A 24733-nucleotide genomic window follows, 5' to 3' on the forward strand; every position below is an offset into this window, starting at 1 on the left:
GCCGCAGGCTGCAGGCATGCGGGGAGCGGTGCTCGTTTAGCGTTCAGCGGCGCTGGAACTGGAAGATGAAGCTTCCCGGGAAGTTTCTCTGGGACTCTTCGTCCTGCAAGATCTGTGGAAGAAAAAAAAAACTCCTACCAGTACTTGTTTGTGGCAACGTGAAACAACGAAGGGAAAACGAAGCCGACGGGATCCAGCAGCCGGTGACACGGCACGAGCCACATGCGTTGGCCAACAACACTGAGGAGGATGCATGCATATGTAAAGTACAGCAGGCCCCGGCACGAGTTGGGATTGGATCCCCGATGCTGGGCGGCGGTGGGTGGGCCGGTGGCAGCGTGGCGCGGGGTGGGGGAGGGGGGCTGCGTGCGTGGTGTGGTGTGGTCAACAGGTTCACCCGCACGCGGAAGCAGAGCAGGGAACAACAACACGGCTTGGGACTGGGAGCTGAGCTGAGCTGAGCTGTGGACTGCGAAGGACAGACAGCACAGCACAGGGACGCAGCTAAAATTTCTCCGTGGCCCACATGCTCCGGCTCCATGCTCTCTTGGTTCAGCGGCCCGGTGTTGGATCTTCTGCCTGGCTTCCGGGTTCCGGCGTGGAGTTCTCTCCCTGTGGCCGCCGTTCTCCCTCGTGCGAACGTACTGTGTGTGTGCTAAAGTCGAGGGGCTCCTGCTGCGAGCTTTGTTCATGTAGAATCCTACGTCAATCCAGAGAGGAGTTGGAAGCATAAAGGCTGTACATGAACCCTCTTGCTGAAACCCAACAGTTTGCTGGGGGGGCGTATCGTTCACTCTTCATTCGGCATCAATATATTCCCGCAGAGACTACACGGTAGCAGAGGAGGGCCTTCCTCATCGTCGTCCTTCGCGGGCTCGAGGGAGAGATGAGATGCTGTGCCGCCGTCGCTTCTGCAAAGCGCCGGCGCTTTCCACGATGATTACCGTCTTTGCATCTGCAGCAGCCAGGCAGGCAGGAGAACAATCAGAAGAAGAAGAGAGGGACGAGAACAGAACAAGCAGGCGATTCGGTTCATGCTGCCCCCCCCCCCCCCCCCCCCCCCCCCCCCCCCCCCCCCCGCTGTGCGAGGAATTCCATCATGACGACAAGACAATGCATTGCAGGAGCAGGCCGCCCCCACCCCGGCATATGTCCTTGGATCGCCAAGCGACAGTGTCATGGACGGACACCGGGAACGTACACTCGCTCCCACGGGGTTCCTCCGTTTGTCTTGGCAGGAGTCCAGTAGACGCGGGAACTTGCTTGGTTTAGCATCTCTGCTTCGCCTGTAATGCGCTCACTTTTGAGCTTCGCGGTGGGCAGCCCGTGGAGGACGAGGAGCGGTGGGTGCAGTGCACACACCAAGCCAGAGGGTTAACTGCACGAGTTTATCTTATTTCTTTCTTTCTGTCAGATCATACAACATAACCTCAAGGGATTAGAACTTGCATCCTAGCGGTGCGAATGATCCTAGCTTCTTTTTTTTGGGGGGGAGGGGGGGTACCAGCAGCATCTGATGGAACAAGATAATGGTCGTAAACACTTCTGTCAGCCTGGAGCATTAGCGAAAAGCACAGCTTCTGTCTGGCTGACTGATGATACCGGAACAATCAACGGGGGAGGGGGGGAAGATAATGGACAGGTAGATTCAGAGCCTCGCTGAAGCCACCCGATGCCACAGCTTGCTTAGGAGGGAGGCTAAGCAACCGGAGCGTCCTAGTCCTAGCCTGTATATATCTCGCCGCCAAGTGCAGATCGGAATCTCACCGTGTGTGAAGAACAAAATTTTGCCGGCCGCCTTTATGCTTGCTCTTCCGGCGGGGGCGCTCATGTGGTGGCCGCTTTATTCCCGATCGTTGTTGTTTTTTCTGTTTCGCTCGCGCCATTGCTGCGGGAGACTCTTCTTCTCCGCCGTCCACTTGTCTAGTTGCAGGGAGACCCCTCTCTCTCTTCCGGTCCCGGACCCGCCCTTCTTCGTCGCCAGGTGTCTGCTCCCGCGCGTTCTCGAACGATCTTTTTTTTCCTCTGTAACTCAGACGACCTTTTTTTTGCATGGGTTTCGTATGAACACGCCTTGCTAGTTTCAGATTCATGCCTTGGTAGTTGCGGGATTTGCAGAAAACGGGACATTTTCAAACGCCATAACCATTAATTGATTTCACAGCAATGGAAAAAAAAGAGTAGCAACACGACGGGCGGTAGGATGCGCTGGTCACTGCACTGCACCACGCCTACGTTTTACAACCTGCAAACCACGGCGCGCTCCGCAAATCAACATGAGCAGAGCCCACCGAGGCTGCAAAGCCAGGCAACGGACGACGTACTCCACGATTAATCGGGTAGGACACACTAATAAGCAGACAGACGAGACCAGACCAGATGAGATCGTTACAAACGACGACGGTGGAAAATATTTTTTTTGCTTGCAGTAGTAGGATCATTAGTCCTAGCTAACCCGGGCTTGTGGTAGATTCACGGCTGGCTCTTGGTTGCGGCGGCGGCGGCGTACTCCCGGCGGTCAGCACCGCCACGCCGACACGGAGACCAGCTCGCCGCGCTGCCAGTAGAGGCAGAGCGCGCCGCCGCGCTTCTCGACGCGGAACCCCATCAGCGCCATCCGCTTGAGTAGGGCCTCGGCCTGCGACTCGGCGAACGTGCTGGCCTGCACCGGCACGAACCCCGCCGACGCGAGCACGGTCCGCCACGGCAGCGGCGGCGGCTTGTCCACGGCCACTGCCGCGCGGTGGCGCGACACTACGCGCCGCTCCACGTCGGGCTGGACCATGAAGCGCTCGATCCTGCCGACCGCCTCGGCGTCCGCGCCCCCCACGGCGTCGATGGAGTCCAGCAGGGACACGCAGGACTGGAACGCCTGTAACAGGTGCGTGCTGAACGACAGCTCCGTGCGGTCGCAGCCGCGGTCCACGGACACCACCACCTTGGCGCCGAGCCGCTTCACGAGGCGGAGCACGGCCGGCATTGCGGCCACGTGGGCCGACCCCACGGGGAGGTGGACGGCCACGGCGTCGCCGCTGGTGATGGCCACCAGCTCCGCGGGGTCCAGGGCGTCCACGTTGTACGCCGCGAACTGGAGGAACACGCCGAGCTCGCGGGCGAAGCCCGACAGGTTCTCGTGGATGAGGTTCAGCTCCAGCGGGTGGTGCGACGCCGGCGACACCAATGCGGTCACCTTGAGCGTCGCCGCGGGGCTGCGCTGCGCCAGCTCCTGCATCAGCGACGCCCACTGCTCGCCCATGCCGATGTCCAGGTCCAGCACGTGGATGCGCCCGGCGGCCCCGAGCTCGTCCAGCACCGCCTGCACGCAGGTCAGGTGCGCGAACTGGAGCACGGGGGACACCTCGGAGAAGGCCTTGTACGCGCCGAGCTTCAGGACCACGTCGTACGGCGTCGACACCGCCGGGGGCGCAAGGGCCTCGCCGGTCGGGGAGAGCGCAACGCGCAGGGCCTCCTTGAAGTAGAAGGCCGAGCGGAGCAGCGGCGTCCCGGCCGTGGGCACGGCGGGGAGCCGATAATTGAGCCGCGCCAATATCTCGCGGGCGCCGAAGGCGTCGCCGGCCTCGGCAAGTCTGGCCGCCTCGGCAAGCTGGTCCACCGCAGCGGCCGCCTCGTCGTTACCCGCCTCCGCCTTGGGCTTCAAGGCCGACGCGAACCCGCCGCCCGCCTGGGCGACAGGCCCAGGGAAAGACGGCAGCTTCGGCGCCGGCGCCCCGGCCATCGGGTGTGGTCGCTTCGGCTGCGGCGCCGCGTCCAGGGACGGGTGCGAGCCGAAGAAGGCGGCGTGCGGCTGGGGGTGGTGCTGGTGGCAGTGGTGGAGCAGGAAGTTGGGCGTGTGGCCGAAGGGCACCGGCTTGGCGTCCTCCATGGCCGGCGCGAACGGCATGGTGGACCCAAACGCCGGCGACATCATGGACGGCGCGTGGTCCAGCTCAAGGACCGGCGGGTCCATGACAGACCCCATGGCCGCAGACGCGTCCTCGCCGCCGATGATCCACCTGAGGAAGGTGTGGTCGGGGGCGAGCCCCGGCGGCGCCGCGGCGTCGGCCGCGTCCCACCCCTCGCCGGCGCCAAGGCCCATGTCAAGCGGTGTGAGCTGCCACTCCTCCTTGCCCCCCGCCACGGCCTCCTCCGCCCCTCCTCCCCCTGGCCATGCCGCCGCCGCCACCGGCGGCGGGGAGACGTTCTTGGCGTTAGCACCGGCGAGGGCCGCCACACCGGCGGTCGCGGCGCCCAGGGGCGACGACAGCGTGGGAACCGAGGTCGGCGGGCTCGGGCTGGGGCTGTGTCGGCGGTCAAGCACCGAGGTGGGCTCCCAGAGGTCGCCGGCGCCTGAGACTTTGCCGGCGGCGAGCCCCTGTCGTTGGTGTTGCAGTTGCAGTTGCAGCAGTGTCCCCGCGTGCCCTTCTCGTGCGCTACCAGCAAAGAGCATTCCCCTCATCTAGTCCAGCTCCTCATAACAGCAGGAGCAAAACCAGGCAGGAATGGCGATGGCTGCTGCTCCCTGGCTACTTGTTCTTCCTCCTCCCGACACGTCTTGTCCTACGGGCTGGTTGCTTCTCTTCTCGCTTCAGATAGCGCTTGGCTGTTGTAGAGTCCAAGGACTCATCATCATTCGGTACGCTCCCGTACTACCCACCTACTTACTCGGCCCTTCTCTCTCTACTACCTCCTCTTCTGTCTCTCGTCTTGTGAATTTGTGATGAGAGGGGGTGTGAGGAGGGATGTGGGGGAGGAGAGAGTTTTTTATTCTCCTGGCAGCGTCTTGATCTCGAAATGATAGCGTACAACATGAAAAAGGCAATAAAGTTGGGGGTGGCCTCCCCGTCCCCGCCGAGGACTTGCCTTCCTCCTCCTCCTACTGGCCTCTCTCTATCATCTCTCTCTACATCGCTTTATCCCTCCGTCCATGCAGTAGTAGAGGAGTAAAGATTTCCTTAGGAACAAATAAAAAAATGCTCAAAGGGAGGGAGGCTTTGGCACTGTGTAGCTCTCGTTTTGGTACAAAAGGCTGCGCTGTGCAAAATTCCCGATGCATGGTGCAGGGAAAAGAGACATTTCCGCAGACATAATACTGTTCGAGCAACTGTACGCTAGCTTCTATTCTATCATTCTTAGCTGGCCACCCAGCAATGCTCACTTTGCCTATGGTGAATGATCTTGGTAGAGGCACGGCAATCCTAGGATAGTTAATTCATTTCTAAGGAAGTTATAAACAGCACGGCAAGCCTGCTGTTCGGTTGATTTTAATCCTATTTTCTATTTTAAACTTCGTTTTATAAATAGCGTAGTCTAAAATATAAAAATTATGTCCATATACATATACATAGCCTCGGAGAAATTTAAAAAGTTATGGCTTGTTAACACTTAAAACGTAGCATCGTAGGAGGAAAAAAAAAGGTTGGATTGATGTATCGCGCGCGCTAGCAGCGTAGGAGAAAAAGAGCAGAGGTTCAGAGACGGTTCATGTATCTTGCAGATAGAGGTGTTGATAAATCTATGTGGAGAAGAAAACTTTATCTCTACATCATCAATTAGCAGTACGATACTGTTCGAGCTTCTACGTTCCACCGACCTCCATTCATGGTCTTCAAACTTAAACCAGCCTCTTAATAAAAACACCCTTTAGAGGAGCATTGCCATGTTTTAGCACGCTTATAAAAACCCAACGCATGAAGCGTATGATTGTCTGTTGGGCGTATCATCAACCATATCCCTACTACTATTAAGAAAACACATGCCCCTGCTCTAGGATTTTAGGACTAACCACTAGACTATTTAAAAATAAATAATAATTATATTTAAATAAATATCTTAATACATATTATATGATATATAAAAATCGTTGCAAAAGCACGGGCAGGTGGCTAGTACGTATTAAGCCGGTATTCATTATAGCTCATAGAGAGGCAAGCAAGCATCTAGATTAGGGGAGATGGCTGCAAAGCAAAGCATAACAATAGCAGCAGCAACAGTGAGAGAACTCAGAAAAAAAAATCTTCTTGCACGTCAGTGGTGTGGCCAATCCCCTATTCCCCTTGCCAAAAAAAATGTGCATCCCATGGCTCTCCCCTGGCGGAGGCGATGGAATGCGACATCGGCAATGCTACATCAAATCAGACATACAGTTTGGTGTGGCGTGCATCATGGTCTGCGCAGCACTGCACGCCTCCCTTTCCTGCCGTCGTTATTCAGCGGCATGCAGTCGCTGCGCTGCAGCAGCTGTAGCTCGGTATATTCAAGGCTCCAAGTCCCAAAGGCGAGTGAATAACCAACGACACTGAGAAAAAAAAAGGTGACGCTGAAGGCCGGTCGTTCCCAAATGCGCCATCATTTGCTAGCCACGTTCATCATGTATTAGTAGTAACCTTTTGACGCTCGACACCATTTCTAAATTTTACTAAATTGAGATGTGTCTAACATATCGTGCACGTGGTCGTACAAAAAAATATTGTACAAACAATATTGTGTTGCACTAAATATGTACTGTTTTGTAGAGTAAAGATTTAAATATATGGTATGATAGGGAATATGACAGGAGAGCTGCTAGAGATGCCTAGCACATGCAAGTAAAATCAAGATCTATGTTGTTTCGTGCTCTTTCGGACTATGAGTCCTTAATTTCAATCAACGGTTTAAAAAATCCAAGTAGCTTTATAACATATAAACTCTTACATTATAAAAGTATTTGTCTTAGTGAATTTAAGACCACAAAACTTATATAAAGTTGGACAAAGTCAACAAAGAGATTTAGAAGATCAAATACCACATGAGAAAGACTTTTAAGGACTCATTGAACACTTGTCAATGACATACAAAAGTCTAAGACAAGCACAATCAAAGAGACTCACAGTAATAAACAAAACAACCTAGAATGCACCAAGACATCATGTGTACACCAAACATGAGGCATCCAGATATGGTGTGCAGAAAAGGCTGAAAATCGACACTCAGAGCTAAAGGGCACCAGACGTATCTAGTGGCGCATCGCACCCCTCATCGGATATGACATGCAAAGAGGCTAGAATAGATCAAGTCAGATACAATGCACCTGACGTATCTGATGTTTCACCAAATGGCACACCGGATACGACACTCGGACACGATGTAAAATGCCAGCTAGGAATAAGGCACCTAAAGTGTCCGGTGGAACACCGGACGGAGCTCTAGATACCAGTGAACTTAACGGTCGGCAACAGGAAACTCCAATGACTAGCTAACATGGCACATCTAGTGCACCACCTGACATGTCCAATGTAGCCTAACATACTAGCAAATGTGGCAACTTTTTCAAAGATAACTTTTGAAATGGTATCAGACATGTCCGGTGAGTAGGCAGAAACTACAATCAGCTTTCAACGACTACTTTGGAGTGGGAAGGCTATAAATACCCCACCAACTGGGCATAACTCGATCCATGAGTTGAGAAACATTGCGAATAAGTTAGAGGATGTTCTCTTTAGCATTCAAGCCTTCCAAGTTCTCCAAGATCATTGTGTGCTTAGTATATACATCTTGCAGAAGCTTGAGGTAGTGAAAGAGCTGCTAAAGCACTTGTAATGAGTTGATATTCAAAGAAAAGATAGAGGGATTATGATCATCCTCTTATGGAGTTGTTGCTCTAGGTTGTAAGAAGTGATAAAGAGCCTCCGACTTCGTGTGGAGTGGCCTAGAGAGATTGCCCTCACCCATTGATAAGAGAAGAACTTAAGTTCGATCTTTGTGATCCCTTGAGTGAGAAAGGGTTGAAAGGGACCTAGTTCTTTATGAACTCCTCAATAGGGATGTGGGATTCTTTGTGAATATGAACTCTGGTAAATAACGTATGTGTCTCTTGTGCTTTCTCCTTCTCAATTGCATTTATCTTGCTCATATTATTCTTACTTGCTATACTTATTGATTTGAGCTTTATATCTTATTCAATCTTGTAGCTATCTTTCATTACACACTTATTATTGCTAGCATATAGAAAGTACTTAGCTTTGAATATACACGTGGCTATATTATTCTCATAATAACCACCAAAGTAAGAATATTCAGACTATATCTTGTGTTTGAGAAAAAAATAGGTATTGCCTATTCACCCTCCCTCTAGGCAACTTTCAATTCGTGTAAGAGCTTGATACTTCATTGTGAGTCTAACCATTCAAAGTGATGTCAGGGGAGGGATCCAAAATTGGTGGCGAGGAGAACAAGTCTATTTTGCTGGAAGACAACAAATATAATGAATTCGTTCACTCAGGTTCAAAGAAGTCACACAAGGGCAAGGACTCCGAGAAAGTCCAAAAAGAAGCTCAAGATGTACAAGGACAACATTTCATCTTCACACAAGAGCAAGAACTCAATTGAACTCAATAAGAGATTAACTCAATTGAGAGATTGCTTTCACCCATTCTTGAGCACTTGCAAGCTTGATCTTTATGACCATTTGAGTGAGGAAAGGGTTAAAAGAGACCTGATTCTTTATGAACTCCTCAATAGAGATGTAGGATTCTTTGTGAATCTAAACTATGATAAACAACTCGCATGTTTCTTGTGCTTTCTCCTTTCCGATTGCATTTATCTTGCTCATATTATTCTTCATTGCTATACTTATTTATTTGAGTTTAATCTCTTATTCAATCTTGTAGCTAGATTTCATTTCACACTTATTATTGCTAGCATATAGCAAGTACTTAGCTTTAAGTATACACGCTGCTATATTATTCTCATACTAACCACTGAAGTAAGAATGTTTAGATTATATCTTGTACTTGAGAAAAAAATCAGGTATTGCCTATTCACCTCCCTAGGCAACTTTTAGTGGTAGGTGCCATGGTCGAAACTTTGAGGCCCCTTGGTATAGGGGTCCCTCGACATGTACTTTGTCGTAGAGTCACACTCCATGATGGCTTACATCTTCTCTAATATAGCTAATGTCTCTAGTTGGTGAGAGGGGATGATGATGACACCGTTGGACCTTGTCATTTTGAGGATCATGTACCTATAGTAGGCAGCCACCATGAACCTATGGAACATGGGACACCTAATTATGGTGTTGGAAGGCAGGTGTCGCTTGACAATGGTGAATTCCACATACTTGATGAGGAAGTACATATGGATGCCAAAGGTGACCGCTAGCTTTATTGAGTTGATCAGAAGGATCATCCCTATGGATACTCCCATGAATGGGCGTGCATCAATGAGCCTAGCATGGGGGATCTACATCTCATCGAAGGCATACATTGATATGGTGTTGAGGCCAGCCCCACCATCAACCATAACATGCCATAGTTTAATATTGTTGATGATGGGGCCCACCATCAACCAAGATTCTGGCGCTAACCATGTTGCCGAGTCAGTCAATGGAATTGAAGAAGATCGAAGTATTGGCCAACTCGGGAGGCCCATAAAACAAAGACATGCACATCCAGGTGCAAAAGATTCAGGGCCCACTAAGAAGATCCCATAGATGATGGTTACTCTTTTCTCTAAGTCCTATAACTCTAGGTCGTCCTCCTCCTCAAGGAATGAAGTCCAAGTATGAATGGGCTCACAAGCCTTATTTTTTTCTAGGTACATGGGGCTCTCTTTTGTTGCTACTGTTCATGGCATTATTTCTTTGGTCCCCTTGATCAGGTTGTTTTTGGTGAGTGCATTGGAAGCACTTGGCTAGATCCTTAACTGCTCAACACTCAACCAAGTCATGCATGGTAGACTTATGAATGGGATAATACTTCTTAGTGCCCTTGAGTGCTAGGTGCATGGGGCTACTCTTTGCCCTAGGGGTAGGCTCATTGTCGTTATTCGTGGCAATATAAACTAGGGGAGCCCCCAAGCCCTTGCTCTTGTATTTCTTTTCATGGCTTGGTCTAGGAGGTATTGGGGCCTTAGAACCTTGGTTGTGGGGAGAGTGCCATACTCTACCTTCAACGACATGCATACACTTATCCGCTAGAGACAACATCTCTCTAACATTATGGATGTTGCATGTGGCCAACTTCTTGAGCATCTCATCATGGATGCCCTACCATAAGATGACTATGATCAAAGGAGGGAGATGTGAGGAATGGTGTTCTAGACATGGCAAAAGTGTTGCACAAAGGTACATAGGGAATCACAAGGTTACTATTGGATGGTGTGGAGGCTAGATTTTACGCAAGGCCTAGAGGAGTATCGTGAGCAATGACCGGGTTGAGCCAGTTAGAGCCACATGAAAGTAATTTTCCATCACTTCTTCATTGCCTTGAAGGCAAGAATGGGAAACTTGGTGGGATTGATCATCCCATCATATTTCTTAGGGAGATGGGGGTATAATATTTGCAGTCAAGTCGCCTAGTGTATCATAGGGGCAAGGAACATGCACCCGACCCTGAATGCATGAGGCCCAAGGCTGACATGTGGCATAAGTGGTATCGAGGCAATGATATATGGTTAGGGCCCATTTCTTTATTTCAAGCCTGAGGTATGCCACATGCCTCATGGTGTTGTTCCATAGATTGCAATGATGCTTGATGATGTCAAGGTAGGACCCTACATCATGGCTCAAGGAGTTGTGGTGTAACCCTAGTGGCCAAAGACGAATAAACCATGGTTGGGTCCCAAGATCGTGCCAAAGGTGTTCCTCGATCTATTGCAGCGTTCTCTAGGTTAGGCAGCATGGAGAGAGAAGGACCAAGGTTGACCTTGGCTATTGCTATAAACCTAGAGACATCTTGTCACCACTGTTCAACAGTAATGAAAGGGAAATGTGCCCTTGGGCCATTTCTAAGTATTTTGGTGATTAAGTGTCCAACACAAGTGCCTAAGTGTTAAATTGTGCCAAGGACTCAAGAAGTGCAAATCAAGATTAAAGGTATGTTGCTAGACTTAGTACATTGTTTTGAAGACTAATGTATTGTGTCTAAGTGCTAGAAACAGGAGAAACAAGTTTGAAGAAGTTGGCTGTGTACAGCCAAAAGGCTGCTCGGTCTGGGTGCACCGGACAGTGTCTGGTGCGCCAAGCTGCGTCTGCCGAACTGGCTGCTCTCGGGACTACGACGGCAGCGTACGACTATAATTCACCGGACTGTCCGGTGGTGCACCGGACTGTCCGGTGAGCCAACAATCGGCCCGACCAACGGTCGGCCGCGTAATCCGCGCGCTACGCGTGGCAGAGCCAACGGTCAGAAGGGGGCACCGAACTGTCCGGTGCGCCAACGGCTCTGAACCGCCAACGGTCGGCTTCGCCAAAGAAGGAAAGAAATCCGCACCAGACAGTGTCCGGTGGTGCACCGGACTGTCCGGTGCGCCAGGCGACAGAAGGCAAGAATTGCCTTCCTGGAATGCTCTCAACGGCTCCTAGCTGCCTTGGGGCTATAAAAGGGACCCCTAGGTGCATGGAGGAGTACACCAAGCAACCTTTGAGCATTGTTGATCATTCACACTTCATTCTTGCACACTTGTTCGACATTCTTAGTGATTTGAGCTCCGTTCTAGTGAGAACCGTATGATACTCTTTTGAGCTCAAGTCTTGGTCTTGTGTGTGCGTATTTGCTGTGGATTTGAGTGTGTTGCTTCCCTCCCTTACTCTAGTGCTTCATTGTGATTCTTATTGTAAGGGCGAGAGACTCCAAGTTGTGGAGGAGCCTCGCAAACGGGAAAGAGTAAAGTAAAGAAGAACACCGTGGTATTCAAGTTGATCATTGGATCACTTGAGAGGAGTTGAGTGCAACTCTCGTCCGTTGGGACGCCACAACGTGGAGTAGGCAAGTTTTGTACTTGGCCGAACCACGGGATAAATCCTCGTGTCTCTTGTGCTTGTCCTTATTGTGTCTATTGTGCTTCACAAGAGCTCTCCTCTCTACTCACTTGATTTCATTGTTCTAACTCTTAATCAAGTTTGTGGTGTTAAGTTTTAAGTTTTACAGGATCACCTATTCACCCCCCCCCCCTCTAGGTGCTCTCAATTGGTATCAGAGTCGTTCTCTTCAAGAAAGGGACTAATCGCCCGAAGAGATGGATCCTAAGGGCAAGGGGATGGTGGTCAATGATAAGGAGAAGGAGTCCTTCGTCAATGATCCAAAGGATGACAAGCCTACTGACTCAGGCTCGGGCCACAAAAGAAAAGACGAGAGGAAGAAGAAAACAAGGCGCATCAAGGAGATAGTCTACTACGACAGCGACGAATCTTCCTCTTCCCAAAAGGACGACGACAATGACTACGAGAAAAAGAAGACGGTTAATTCAAACTTTTCCTTTGATTATTCTCGTATTCCGCAAAGTTCCAATGCTCATTTGCTTTCCATTCCCCTCGGTAACCCCCCCCCCCACTTTGATGGAGAGGACTACGGATTTTGGAGTCACAAAATGCGTAGCCACTTGTTTTCTCTCCATCCAAGTATATGGGAGATAGTAGAAAATGGAATGCACTTTGATAGTACGGATAGTCCCATGTTTATTAATGAGCAAATTCACAAAAATGCACATGCTACTACTGTTCTTCTAGCTTCATTGTGCAGGGATGAATACCATAAGGTGAGCGGCTTGGATAACGCCAAACATATTTGGGACACCCTCAAAATCTCACATGAGGGGAACGACGTCACCATGCTCACCAAGATGGAGTTGGTGGAGGGCGAACTTGGGAGATTCACAATGATCAGGGGCGAGGAGCCAACCCAAACGTACAACCGGCTCAAGACCCTCGTCAACAAAATAAGGAGCTATGGAAGCACGCGATGGACGGACCACGACGTCGTCCGCCTAATGCTAAGGTCTTTTATTGTCCTTGATCCACATCTTGTGAACAATATTCGTGAGAATCCTAGGTACACCAAGATGACGCCCGAGGAGATACTTGGAAAGTTTGTAAGCGGGCGGATGATGATCAAGGAGGCAATATAAGTTGACGATGCGTTGAACAGCCCAATCCACGAGCCTCAAACCGTTGCTCTCAAAGCAACGAGGAGCAAGGAAGTGCTACCTAGCAAGGTGGCACAAGTTGAGGTGGCGGGACTCAATGAGGAAGAGATGGCCCTCATCATTAAGCGTTTCAAGACGGCGCTAAGGGGTCGCAAGGAGCATCCCAACAAGACCAAGACGAAGGGGAAGCGCTCATGCTTCAAATGTGGTAAGATTGGTCATTTTATCGCTAATTGTACCGATAATGATAGTGACCAGGAACAAGGGAACAAGAGGGAAAAGAAGAAGACTTACAAGAAGGCTAAGGGCGAGGCACACCTTGGAAAGGAGTGGGACTCGGATTGTTCGTCGTCCGACTCCGACAACGAAGGTTTCGCCGCCACCGCCTTCAACAAGTCGGCCCTCTTCCCCAACGAGCATCACACCTGCCTCATGGCAAGGGAAAAGAAGGTAAGCACTCATAATACTAGTACTTACGCTTCCTCAAGTGATGAAGAATCTAGTGATGATGAAATAGACTATTCATGTTTATTCAAGGGCCTAGATAGAACTAAGGTCGATAAGATTAATGAATTAATTGATGCATTAAATGATAAGAATAGGTTATGAGAAAAGCAAGAGGATCTTTTGTATGAAGAACATGATAAGTTTGTAGAGGCACAAAAATCCCTTGCTTTAGAAATTAAAAGGAATGAAATGCTTTCTTGTGAATTGTCTACATGCCATGACTCTATTTCTAGCTTAAAGAGCATAAATGATGATTTGAATGCTAAGTTAAAAGTAGCTAATAAATCAACATCTTGTGTAGAACATGTTGCAATTTGCAATAGGTGTAAAGATTTTAATGTTGATGCTTGTAGTGAACATCTAGTTTCAATTTCTAATTTGAATGATGAAGTGGCTAGTCTTAATGCCCAACTTAAGACTAGCAAGAGTGAATTTGACAAACTAAAATTTGCAAGGGATGCCTACACGATTGGTAGACACCCCTCAATTAAGGATGGTCTTGGCTTCAAGAGGGAAGTCAAGAACTTAACAAGCCATAAGGCTTCCATCTCCGCCAAGGAGAAAGGGAAGGCCCCTATGGCTAGTAGTGCTCAAAAGAACCATGCTTTCATGTATCATGATAGGAGACATTCTAGGAATGTTTATAGAAGTTATGATACTTTTGATTCTCATGCCATGATTGCTTCTAGTTCTTCTATTATGCATGATAGAAATTTGGCTAGGAAAAATGTTGTTCATCATATGCCTAGAAGAAATATTGTTCATGTTCCTAGGAAAGTAATGAATGAACCTTCTACAATTTATTATGCTTGCAATGCTTCCTTTGCTATTTGTAGAAAGGATAAGAAGGTAATTGCTAGGAAATTAGGGGCCAAATGTAAGGGAGACAAGACTTGCATTTGGGTCCCTAAGACTATTGTAACTAACCTTGTAGGACCCAATATGAGTTGGGTACCTAAGACCCAAGCCTAAATTTGCCTTGCAGGTTTATGCATCCGGGGGCTCAAGCTGGATTATCGACAGCGGATGCACAAACCACATGGCGGGGGAAAAGAGGATGTTCTCTTCCTACGTCAAGAACAAGGATCCCCAAGATTCAATCATATTCGATGATGGGAACCAAGGCAAGGTGAAAGGGTTAGGAAAAATTGCTATTTCATCTGAGCACTCTATTTCTAATGTGTTCTTAGTTGAGTCGCTTGGATATAACTTGTTGTCTGTGAGTCAACTTTGTAATATGGGATATAACTGTTTATTCACAAATGTAGATGTGTCTGTCTTTAGAAGAAGTGATGGTTCATTAGCTTTTAAGGGTGTACTAGACGGCAAACTTTATTTAGTTGATTTTGCAAAAGAGGAGGCCGGTCTAGATGCATGCTTAATTGCTAAGACTAGCATGGGTTGGCTGTGGCATCGCCGTTTAGCACATGTGGGGATGAAGAACCTTCACAAGCTTCTAAAGGGAGAACACGTGATAGGTCTAACTAATGTAACTTTCGAAAAAGATAGACCTTGTGCAGCTTGTCAAGCAGGTAAACAGGTGGGAAGCTCTCATCATGCCAAAAATGTGATGACAACATCAAGACCCCTGGAGTTACTTCATATGGACCTCTTCGGACCCGTCGCCTATCTAAGCATAGGATGAAGTAAGTATGGTCTTGTTATAGTTGATGATTTTTCCCGCTTCACTTGGGTATTCTTTTTGCAGGATAAATCTGAAATCCAAGGGACCCTCAAGCGCTTCCTAAGGAGAGCTCAAAACGAGTTTGAGCTCAAAGTGAAGAAGATAAGGAGCGACAATGGGTCCGAATTCAAGAACCTTCAAGTGGAGGAGTATATTGAGGAGGAAGGAATCAAGCACGAGTTCTCCGCTCCCTACACACCACAGCAAAATGGTGTGGTAGAGAGGAAGAACATGACGCTACTAGACATGGCGAGGACGATGCTTGGTGAATTCAAGACGCCCGAACGGTTTTGGACGGAAGCCGTGAGCACAGCTTGCCACGCCATAAACCGGGTCTACCTTCATCGCCTCCTCAAGAAGACTTCATATGAGCTTCTAACCGGTAACAAACCCAATGTGTCTTACTTTCGTGTATTTGGGAGCAAATGTTACATTCTAGTGAAAAAAGGTAGGAATTCTAAATTTGCTCCCAAAGCTGTAGAAGGGTTTTTGTTAGGTTATGACTCAAATACAAAGGCTTATAGGGTCTTCAACAAATCATCGGGTTTGGTTGAAGTCTCTAGTGACGTTGTATTTGATGAGACTAATGGCTCTCCAAGAGAGCAAGTTGTTGATCTTGATGATGTAGATGAAGAAGACGTTCCAACGGCCGCAATGCTCACCATGGCGATTGGAGATGTGAGGCCACTGGAACAAAAGAAGCAAGATCAACCTTCTTCCTCAACAATGGTGCATCCCCCAACTCAAGAAGATGAACAAGTTCATCAAGAGGAGGCATGTGATCAAGGGGGAGCACAAGATGATCATTTAATGGAGGAAGAAGCACAACCGGCACCTCCAACCCAAGTTCGAGCGACGATTCAAAGGAATCATCCCGTCGACCAAATATTGGGTGACATAAGCAAGGGAGTAACTACTCGTTCTAGATTAGTTAATTTTTGTGAGCATTACTCCTTTGTCTCTTCTATTGAGCCTTTCAGGGTAGAAGATGCCTTGCTAGATCCGGACTGGGTGTTGGCCATGCAGGAAGAGCTCAACAACTTCAAGAGAAATGAAGTTTGGACACTGGTGCCTCATCCCAAGCAAAACGTTGTGGGAACCAAGTGGGTGTTCCGCAACAAACAAGATGAGCACGGGGTGGTGACAAGGAACAAGGCACGACTTGTGGCAAAAGGTTATGCCCAAGTCGTAGGTTTGGACTTTGAGGAGACTTTTGCTCCTGTGGCTAGGCTAGAGTCAATACGCATATTGTTAGCCTATGCTACTCACCATTCTTTTAGGTTGTTCCAAATGGATGTGAAGAGCGCCTTCCTCAACGGGCCAATCAAGGAGGAGGTGTACGTGGAGCAACCCCCTGGCTTCGAGGATGAATGGTACCCCGACCACATGTGTAAGCTCTATAAGGCGCTCTATGGACTTAAGCAAGCCCCAAGAGCATGGTATGAATGCCTTAGAGACTTTTTAATTGCTAATGCTTTCAAGGTTGGGAAAGTCAATCCAACGCTATTCACTAAGACTTGTGATGGTGATCTTTTTGTGTGCCAAATTTATGTCGATGACATTGTCGGTGTTTTGGGTCCGACCACACACCCGGGGTTGCCCCTCTAGGTGTTTCTAGGAGTAGGACGGTGTCGACGACTGTAGCAAAATGGTTCGTGCCGATTGCACGAAGGACAGTGGACAAGATTTACAGGTTCGGGCCGCTTAGAGATGCGTAACACCCTACGTCCTGGTGAGTATGATTGGTGAGCGTGGTTACAAGAGGGCTCTCTGGATTGAAGGCACAGAGAGTTGATGTGGGTGGCTAAGTGAGATAGGGTCCATCGTTCTGAAGGGGTGCCCCCTAGGCCTTATATACTCGACCGTGGGGCAGTACACGTGGATATGATAACAACAAGTAGCTAAAAGGTAGTGAACCTCTTGAGTTTATCCCTACGTAACCCTCGCCGACTTATCCTCGCATGGCTCCGTTGCATGGGGGCTTCAGCGCGGGAAAGTCGGGTCTCTGTTGCGATTTACTTGCTCGACGTTGTGGGTCGTCCGGGTTTGCACCAATCCGGTCTCACGTCGCTCTGCTTTGTTGGTTGTTTCTCCCCAGGCCCACAAAAGAATGACCTTACGATTTATTGGGCCCTTGGGCCTTTCGTGAGGTCTTTTACTCCTTTAGTGGACCCGGGGGACATCTATCCCCCACAAGCCCCCGATCTTTGGGTTAATTTAGAGGTAATCAGCCCAAAGATCCCAGGTCCAACTTGCGGGTGTTTTGAAGAGAAATGACTTTCTGCTGTCTTCTCTTGCTCCGATCACTCATTTGACCGAAGCTTAGTTTCATGCTTGTGCCTTAGAGGTCGGCATTTCAATTTGTAGGATTCTGAACTTCATTGGGTGCACCGGGGGTGCACCCAATGGGTGTAGCCCCCGAGCTTTGAGTAGATTTTAGAAAATAATCTACTCGAAGGTCTTCCCCCGAAATTATCTCCATTTGTGCTCCTGCATCTTGGTTGAGGGTTGGTCTTTTAATCTTGTCCCACGCCTTAGAAATCGGCACTATCTCGGCTTGGAAGGATAATCCATGGGGTGCACCGGAGGTGCACCCAATGGGTGTAGTCTCCGACCTTCAAATGGATTTTTTAAGGATAATCCATTCGAAGGTCTTCCTTTCGTGCCTCTTTGCTGAAAATTATCCCTTTCGTTTGTAAAAATTGGCACGAAGCTATTTGCATTATGCTTTGGAGATCAGCATTATGTCATCAATATTTTGCTGCAGAGGTCAGCATATATTTTGTCTTTAGCAGCCGAGTTTGCAATCCATCCATATCTTGCTAGGTAGTGCGATTTATTTGCTTCTGCGACTGATTGGACGTTTGATGGACGTTCTCTGTCTAGTCTTCACGTCGCTTCTGTCGGCCATATCTTGTACTTTGCTGGCTATATTTGGCTTTCCGCTGATCCTTACTGATATCTCATTTTTGTCTTGAGGTATTCATTGCGTGCCCTGCACAGATGTGACCGTTTTGAAAAATATACTGATAATTCCTGGGCGTCCCCCCCCAATGGGTGTGGGCAAGGGACGGCTTGGTACACTGAGTGTTTTAGCCGGCTGCTTCTGAGTAGTAATGTGATGGGACGACGAGTGTAATCATATCCTTTGCGCTGTTGACTGGAGTCCCAATGGGTGTAGTGTTGCATGAAACGGCGTCAGCCGCCTGACGTGTCTCCAGACGGGTGGAAGTGCTTATTGAATGCTTTGCGATTGTTCAGTGACCACGGTTGGAGGTGAGCGGTTGCCTTTTCCTTCTATAAATAACGCCGTTGCCCCTCTGGTTTTTTCACATCTCTTCGTTGTTCTTTATTGCATCCTTCTCTTCTCTCCCGTCTGCTTCCGCCATGGGCAAGAGTAACAAACGCAAGCGCGAGCCGACTCCTCCGTCGGAGGACTTCGGCGACTCGGAATACTCGGAGGAGGAGTTCTCCTCCGAGTCCGAGGGGTCTCCGGCTCCCGTCTCTCCCCCGGCGTCGTCTGATGATTCAGACGACTCCCAGGGGATTGCCGCGGAAGTCTGGACGTACATCCGGGCCGTCGAGCGCTCCGGGCTCGAGGGCTCGGATGAATCGGAGTACTCCTCGGATGAGGAGGACTCGGACGGCGGCGAGGACGACGACGACGATGACGACAGCGACGACGACGACGACGGTGGCGACGGCGACGGTGACGGCAGCGGCAGCGGCGGGGGCAGCGGCGGCGACGACGAGAGCAAGGGCAGCACCAGAGGCGGCAGCAGCAAGGGCAGCACCAGAGGTGGCGGCGGTGGCAGCAGCAGCAAGGCCAGTGGCTAAACGCCACTGGTCTTTAGATATTAGTATAGTGTAGTTAGAATAATGTAGTAGTAATGCAGAGTAGTATAGCGTAGTATAGTAGTAGTAGTAATGTAATGTAGTAATAGTAGGGAAGCATCAACTCGCAAAGAGTTGATTTGTAAGCTTATTGTCTTCCCTTAATGAAAGAATGACGTTGGCTTCTTCTTGATGACTCGCTTTGCTTGATTATAAAACTGATTCTTTTGAGACAGTAGATGAATAACTTGGGCATCACACTGACGCTTCCAGAAGTAGTTGCCAAGTAATCTTGTAGTCTGTGTCCACGTTTTAGAAGTAATGCCGAGCGACTGAACGCTATATCAGCGTCTTAGAGACAATGCCGAGTGATTGAAGGTCGACGTCGGCATTTTAGAAGTAATGTCGAGCGATTGAACACGAGATCAGCGTTTTAGAGGCAACGCCGAGTGATTGAAGGTCGCCGTCGGCATTTTAGAAGTAATGCTGAGCGATTGAACACGAGATCAGCGTTTTAGAGGCAACGCCGAGTGACTGGAGGGTGATGTCGGCATTTTAGAGGTGATGTCGAGCGACCGAATACGAAAACAGCGTTTTAGAGGCAACGCCGAGTGACTGGAGGTCGGCATCGGCTTTTTAGAGGTAATGTCGAGCGACTGAATATGAAATCAGCGTTTTAGAGTCAACGCCGAGTGACTGGATGGTGACGTCGGCATTTTAGAGGTAATGCCGAGCGACTGAATATGAAATCGGCGTTTTAGAGTCAACGCCGAGTGATAGCAGGCCGCATGAGCTATTTTGAGGATGATAACCGAGTGATGAGGTGGCGCATCGGCTTTTTGGAAATAACTGCCGGATGACCACGTGGCATGCTGGGGTTTTGGAAACATCCGCCGGGTGATGACTGGGCGCTTTTTGAAACGGTATCTGGCTCGAGAATATCCCATAAGAGTTGCGCTTTTAGCCGCCTTTGCTTTCCGTGCCCTAGTTCTTGCATTCCCGCTTCCGAATCCTCTTTGCCATTCGCCTCCTACTCTACTCGCTGGTGAAATCGAGATGGCGCCCAAGAGGAAGACTGCGAGCTCGTCTGCTGCGGTGATCCCTCCGATCGACCCCAACAGCCAGTTGCCTTTCGCAGGTAACCATATGTTCATCATTTCCGAAGCTGAACTTCTCCACCTCGTATCCATCGGGGTTCTTCCTCCGCGGGAACTCTGTTCTTGGCGGATTTGCCACGGGACTACTGTCCCGACAGAGGATACCCACGAGTCTGTAGTTTACGCTCCTTTTCTTCTCCGCGGCCTCGGCCTTCCCATCTCTCCCTTTTTCCGTGGCCTCCTTGATTTCTACCACATTAACTTGACCCATTTGAACCCTAATTCCATTCTGCAAATCTCCATTTTCGTTCACCTATGCGAAGCCTTTCTTGGCGTGCTGCCGCATTTCGGTTTATGGAAGTATTTGTATCATTGTCGCCCTGGGATGGCCGGGGGACAACATCAGTTGGTCGGAGGTGCCAGTTTGGAGATGCGTCGTGGGCGGAAAACTGAGTATCTTGAGATTCCCCTCAAGGACAGTATTAAGGGGTGGTGTCTGGAGTGGTTCATAGTTGATAATTATGGAAATTCTCTCCCCTCCCGGTCGGGAAGACAGCCAGACGTCCGCACTCCGAGCTGGACCGAGTCTCCCACAGATCAGGAAGTGGCTGAGGCTGGTGTGTTGCTAACTGAAGTTGGACTGCTGAAAGAGAGAGGTCTAACTGCTAAAGCTGTGGTTGCTGACTTTGTTTTCAAGAACATTCAGCCACTGAAAGACAGGGCTTATCCAGCATATCTGTATTGAGGGCTAGCCGACTCAACTCGGGTTACCAATAGGAGAATTCCTTCTGTAGACTTGGTAAGCCGACTTGAAATGATCCTCAGGGGTAAGGTGTCAAATGTTGGTGCTCCAGTGGCATACTCAGCCTGGAACCTGCCTTCTCCCAAAGCCTTCACCCTTTTTGTGTCAAATCCGCCTGTGACTGATGGAAATTTGGGCCTTAGAGTGCGACCCTCTGCTGAAGAAGTCAGTACTTTGGTTGCTTCGCTTGGGGAGATTCCTGATGACGAACGACAGGTCCATTTTGAGGTGCCCCTGAACCCTAGTGATGCGAATATAAATGCCATGCTTGATCTGCTAGCTGAGGATTCCTCCGACGCTGCTCCTACTAGTACGTTGGCAGTGGTGCCCCTTCCAGAGGTTGATACAACTTTGGATGTCCAGAAACCTGTCAGTACTCACCCGAGGCACCCTAACCGAACCAATCAGCCTGAGCCTTCTGCTGATGAGCAAAAGAAGAAAAGAAGACGCCTCCGGCGAGTATCCAGTTTTGATGAGGACGCTGGTACCTCAGTTCCTGCTACTGAAGAAGTGCCTGCGACTGGACTTACTGACGCTGACCCCAATGGGTGTACCCAAACTGCTACTGATCCCAATGTGGGTGTTCCATCTGTTGCTGATCCCAATGGGGGTGCTGCTTGTGTTGTCACTGTGGAAGATGAGGAGGAAGAAAATGAGGCTCCTTTAACTCAGAAAAACAGTCGGTAGTTCATCACCAGCGGTGAAAGTAGTGGAGTTCCTTCTCCTGCTTTGTCTGCCCTCATTGGTCTGCAAGAACTGTCCCTGGCCAACTTTGATCAAACTCTTGAGGATATGGTCCCAGAGGACTTGTTATCAGAGCCAGTGGATGATGATGCAACGGAGGCTTGCGCTGCCGCGCCTGATGCTGGGTTGAGGTCATCCCGTGCCTCGTCGACCTTAGAGCACGATCTCGAGGGTCGGGATGCTGGCTTGGATTGTCCTGGTCCCATGGAAGTGGCTGAAGGCCCGTCAACCTTAGAGGTGGTTACTGCAGAGAGTCTGGACCTCAAGAATGGTGCTGACACATGCCCAGCCCCCGAGGATGTCGCCGGGGATGACTTAGCTCGGGTGAAGAGTGTAAGCCACTGCCCAGCCCCCGAGGGTGCTGCCGGGGATGATCCGGCTCAAGTGGGCAGTGGCAACTATGACCCAGCCCCCGAGGGTGCCCAAGCAGGGTCTCCTTCCTGCACTTCCATGGACGTTCACGCGGGATCACCTCCACATTCTGGCTGCATGGTGGTAGCCCAAACTTTGGACCAGGGAGTCGCTTTAGAGGGCAGTGTCCCCGCTGGTCGGGCGTTTGGCTTTGTTGGAGGTACTGAGCTGATTCCTACTGGTCCGTTGCAAGCTGCTTCGGGTGGTGGCCTTGCGCCTGGTTATCAGCTGATTTCTCCTGATTTGGGGATTCCTCCGTTCTTTTCCAACCTCCAGGTACTGTGCTGTATTTTAGCTTGATCTTTACAATGCATGAACTTTTGTCATTATGTTCATCTGTTCTTCTCATCAGGTTTTGGTGGATGGGATGGTCAGCCAGCTGAGATTGCAGGGTGCTTCCGTCCCAGAAGTGGCTTCGTCTCTTGCGTGTTGGAATCCAGTATCACTTCATCGTCGTGTATCCGAGTTGGAGGCAACTAACGCTGGTTAGTGCTCTTTTTCTTCTCTTCGCCTTTGTTGTGGACTGTTTTACCTTCTGACCTCGTTTTGTTTGATTACCTCTTGCTAGGAATGACTCGGCAGATTGCAATTCTTGAGGAAAAACATTCCCGAGATCAGGCTGTAATGGTTCAACGGTGCGCTGACTTCGAGGAGAAGTACTCTCAGAGCCAAACTGAACTAAATCAGGTCTCCGCTGCCTTGGATGACGCCAATGCCCTGAGTTCTTCTCTTCATGCTCGGCTTGACTCTGAAAAGGTAACTTACAAAACTGTGCCTTGCCTTGCTATGCTTCTATTACTTGCTTGGTTTCTGAAGGAGTTGATTTTTGTTTGCAGGAAGAAAAGCGTATCCTTGCTGCTTCTCGTGACAATCTTGACAGATTGTATCGTGATTCTAGCAACTCGCTGTCAATCTTGGAGAGGAGTCACCGTTTTACAATGGAGGAACTGGACAATCAACGTTGTAAGCTGCAGGAATCTGCGGACGAAGTGACCCGCCTTAAGCAATTGATATCAGCAAAGGATGCCACCATCAAAGAACTCCGAGCTTCCAAGAAATCCATTGCCCAGGAGTTAGAGGCTGCTCGGCTGGCTGCTAAAGTTGCCGAAGAAACTGCTGCTACTCTCAAAGCCCAGCGCGATAAAGCCATGGACAAGGCTATTCGGGCGGGACGAATCTTAATGAGGAGACCCGGCGTGGTTGTTCCTGAAGACATAAAGGCTGACGTGAATGCTGCCCCTGATTCCTCGAGTCGCCCTTCTTCGTTGGTCGCTCCTGAGAAAGACATTGCGAAATAGAGAAACATTTTGCGTGCTCTGAGCGCGCGGTTAGCATGATCGAGTATTTGTTAGAGGACATCAGTTTATCATTCGAATGACATAATTACTCTCTTATTGTATCAGAATTTATTGGTTCGTAAATTTGCGGTAATGAAATGACACATGATGATTATGAAATTTGTTTGCGGGATATGGAAGTCATCCCCTGAATTACATAGGCGCGAGTATGTTGCACCGGCTTAAGTCGCCACTGACTTTAGCCGATTGCTCCGTTAGTAGGGTATAGTGGTCACCCCGAGTTAAGTAAGCGTGAGCAAGTTGCACCGCCTTAAGTCGTTGCCGACTTAAGTCGATTGCTCCGTTTGTAGGGCATAGTGGTCACCCCAAGTTAAGTAAGCGTGAGCATGTTGCACCGCCTTAAGTCGTTGCCGACTTAAGTCGATTGCTCCGTTTGTAGGGCATAGTGGTCACCCCAAGTTAAGTAAGCGTGAGCATGTTGCACCGCCTTAAGTCGTTGCCGACTTAAGTCGATTGCTCCGTTTGTAGGGCATAGTGGTCACCCCGAGTTAAGTAAGCGTGAGCAAGTTGCACCGCCTTAAGTCGTTGCCGACTTAAGTCGATTGCTCCGTTTGTAGGGCATAGTGGTCACCCCAAGTTAAGTAAGCGTGAGCATGTTGCACCGCCTTAAGTCGTTGCCGACTTAAGTCGATTGCTCCGTTTGTAGGGCATAGTGGTCACCCCAAGTTAAGTAAGCGTGAGCATGTTGCACCGCCTTAAGTCGTTGCCGACTTAAGTCGATTGCTCCATTTGTAGGGCATAGTGGTCACCCCGAGTTAAGTAAGCGTGAGCATGTTGCACCGCCTTAAGTCGTTGCCGACTTAAGTCAATTGCTCCGTTTGTAGGGCATAGTGGTCACCCCAAGTTAAGTAAGCATGAGCATGTTGCACCGCCTTAAGTCGTTGCCGACTTAAGTCGATTGCTCCGTTTGTAGGGCATAGTGGTCACCCCGAGTTAAGTAAGAATGCAAGTCAATCGTAAACGAGTTGAGTATCTTTGAAATCTCTCTTTATTGATGACATATTTCCACTTTACAGAATACATTGTCGCCCCAGCAGTTTTGAAATACAGCTAGGGATAAAACTTTCTGAGGTGCTCTATGTTCCAGGAGTTCCCAACTTCTGTGCCATCCATCTGAGTGAGGCGATACGATCCAGACCGAGTGACTTCTGCTACTATGAAGGGTCCTTCCCATAAGGGTGATAACTTGTGTCGTCCCTCCCCCGTTAGAATTCGGCGGAGGACGAGGTCTCCTACTGAAAAGAATCGTTGCCGCACAGCCTTGTTGTGATAGCGCCTTAGAGTCTGCTGGTACCGTGCTGATTGGATAACCGCATTCAGCCGTTCTTCCTCAAGTACATCAATGTCCTCCAGCCTGGTGGCCTCAGCTTCTGCTATGCTTTCGAAGATCAACCTTGGC

The 24733-nt window shown here is 49.4% G+C and overlaps 1 protein-coding gene across 1 annotated transcript; it reads right to left on the reverse strand.

Moving 5' to 3' along the window:
- Positions 1–2135: 2135 nt before the first annotated feature.
- LOC100274201 (Scarecrow-like protein 6) lies at positions 2136–4715 on the reverse strand. Its single transcript, NM_001148573.2, has one exon. It carries the CDS (start codon positions 4454–4456, stop codon positions 2519–2521), a length of 1938 nt encoding a protein of 645 aa, NP_001142045.2. The 5' UTR covers positions 4457–4715; the 3' UTR covers positions 2136–2518.
- Positions 4716–24733: the final 20018 nt, after the last annotated feature.

Source organism: Zea mays, chromosome 1 (genome assembly GCF_902167145.1).
Source record: "Zea mays cultivar B73 chromosome 1, Zm-B73-REFERENCE-NAM-5.0, whole genome shotgun sequence".
NCBI classification, from domain to species: Eukaryota; Viridiplantae; Streptophyta; class Magnoliopsida; order Poales; family Poaceae; genus Zea; species Zea mays.

What these genes read in the sequence shown, in the direction of transcription:
- LOC100274201 (NM_001148573.2), bottom strand. Translation starts at nt 4,456, where the DNA reads ATGAGGGGAATGCTCTTTGCTGGTAGCGCACGAGAAGGGCACGCGGGG.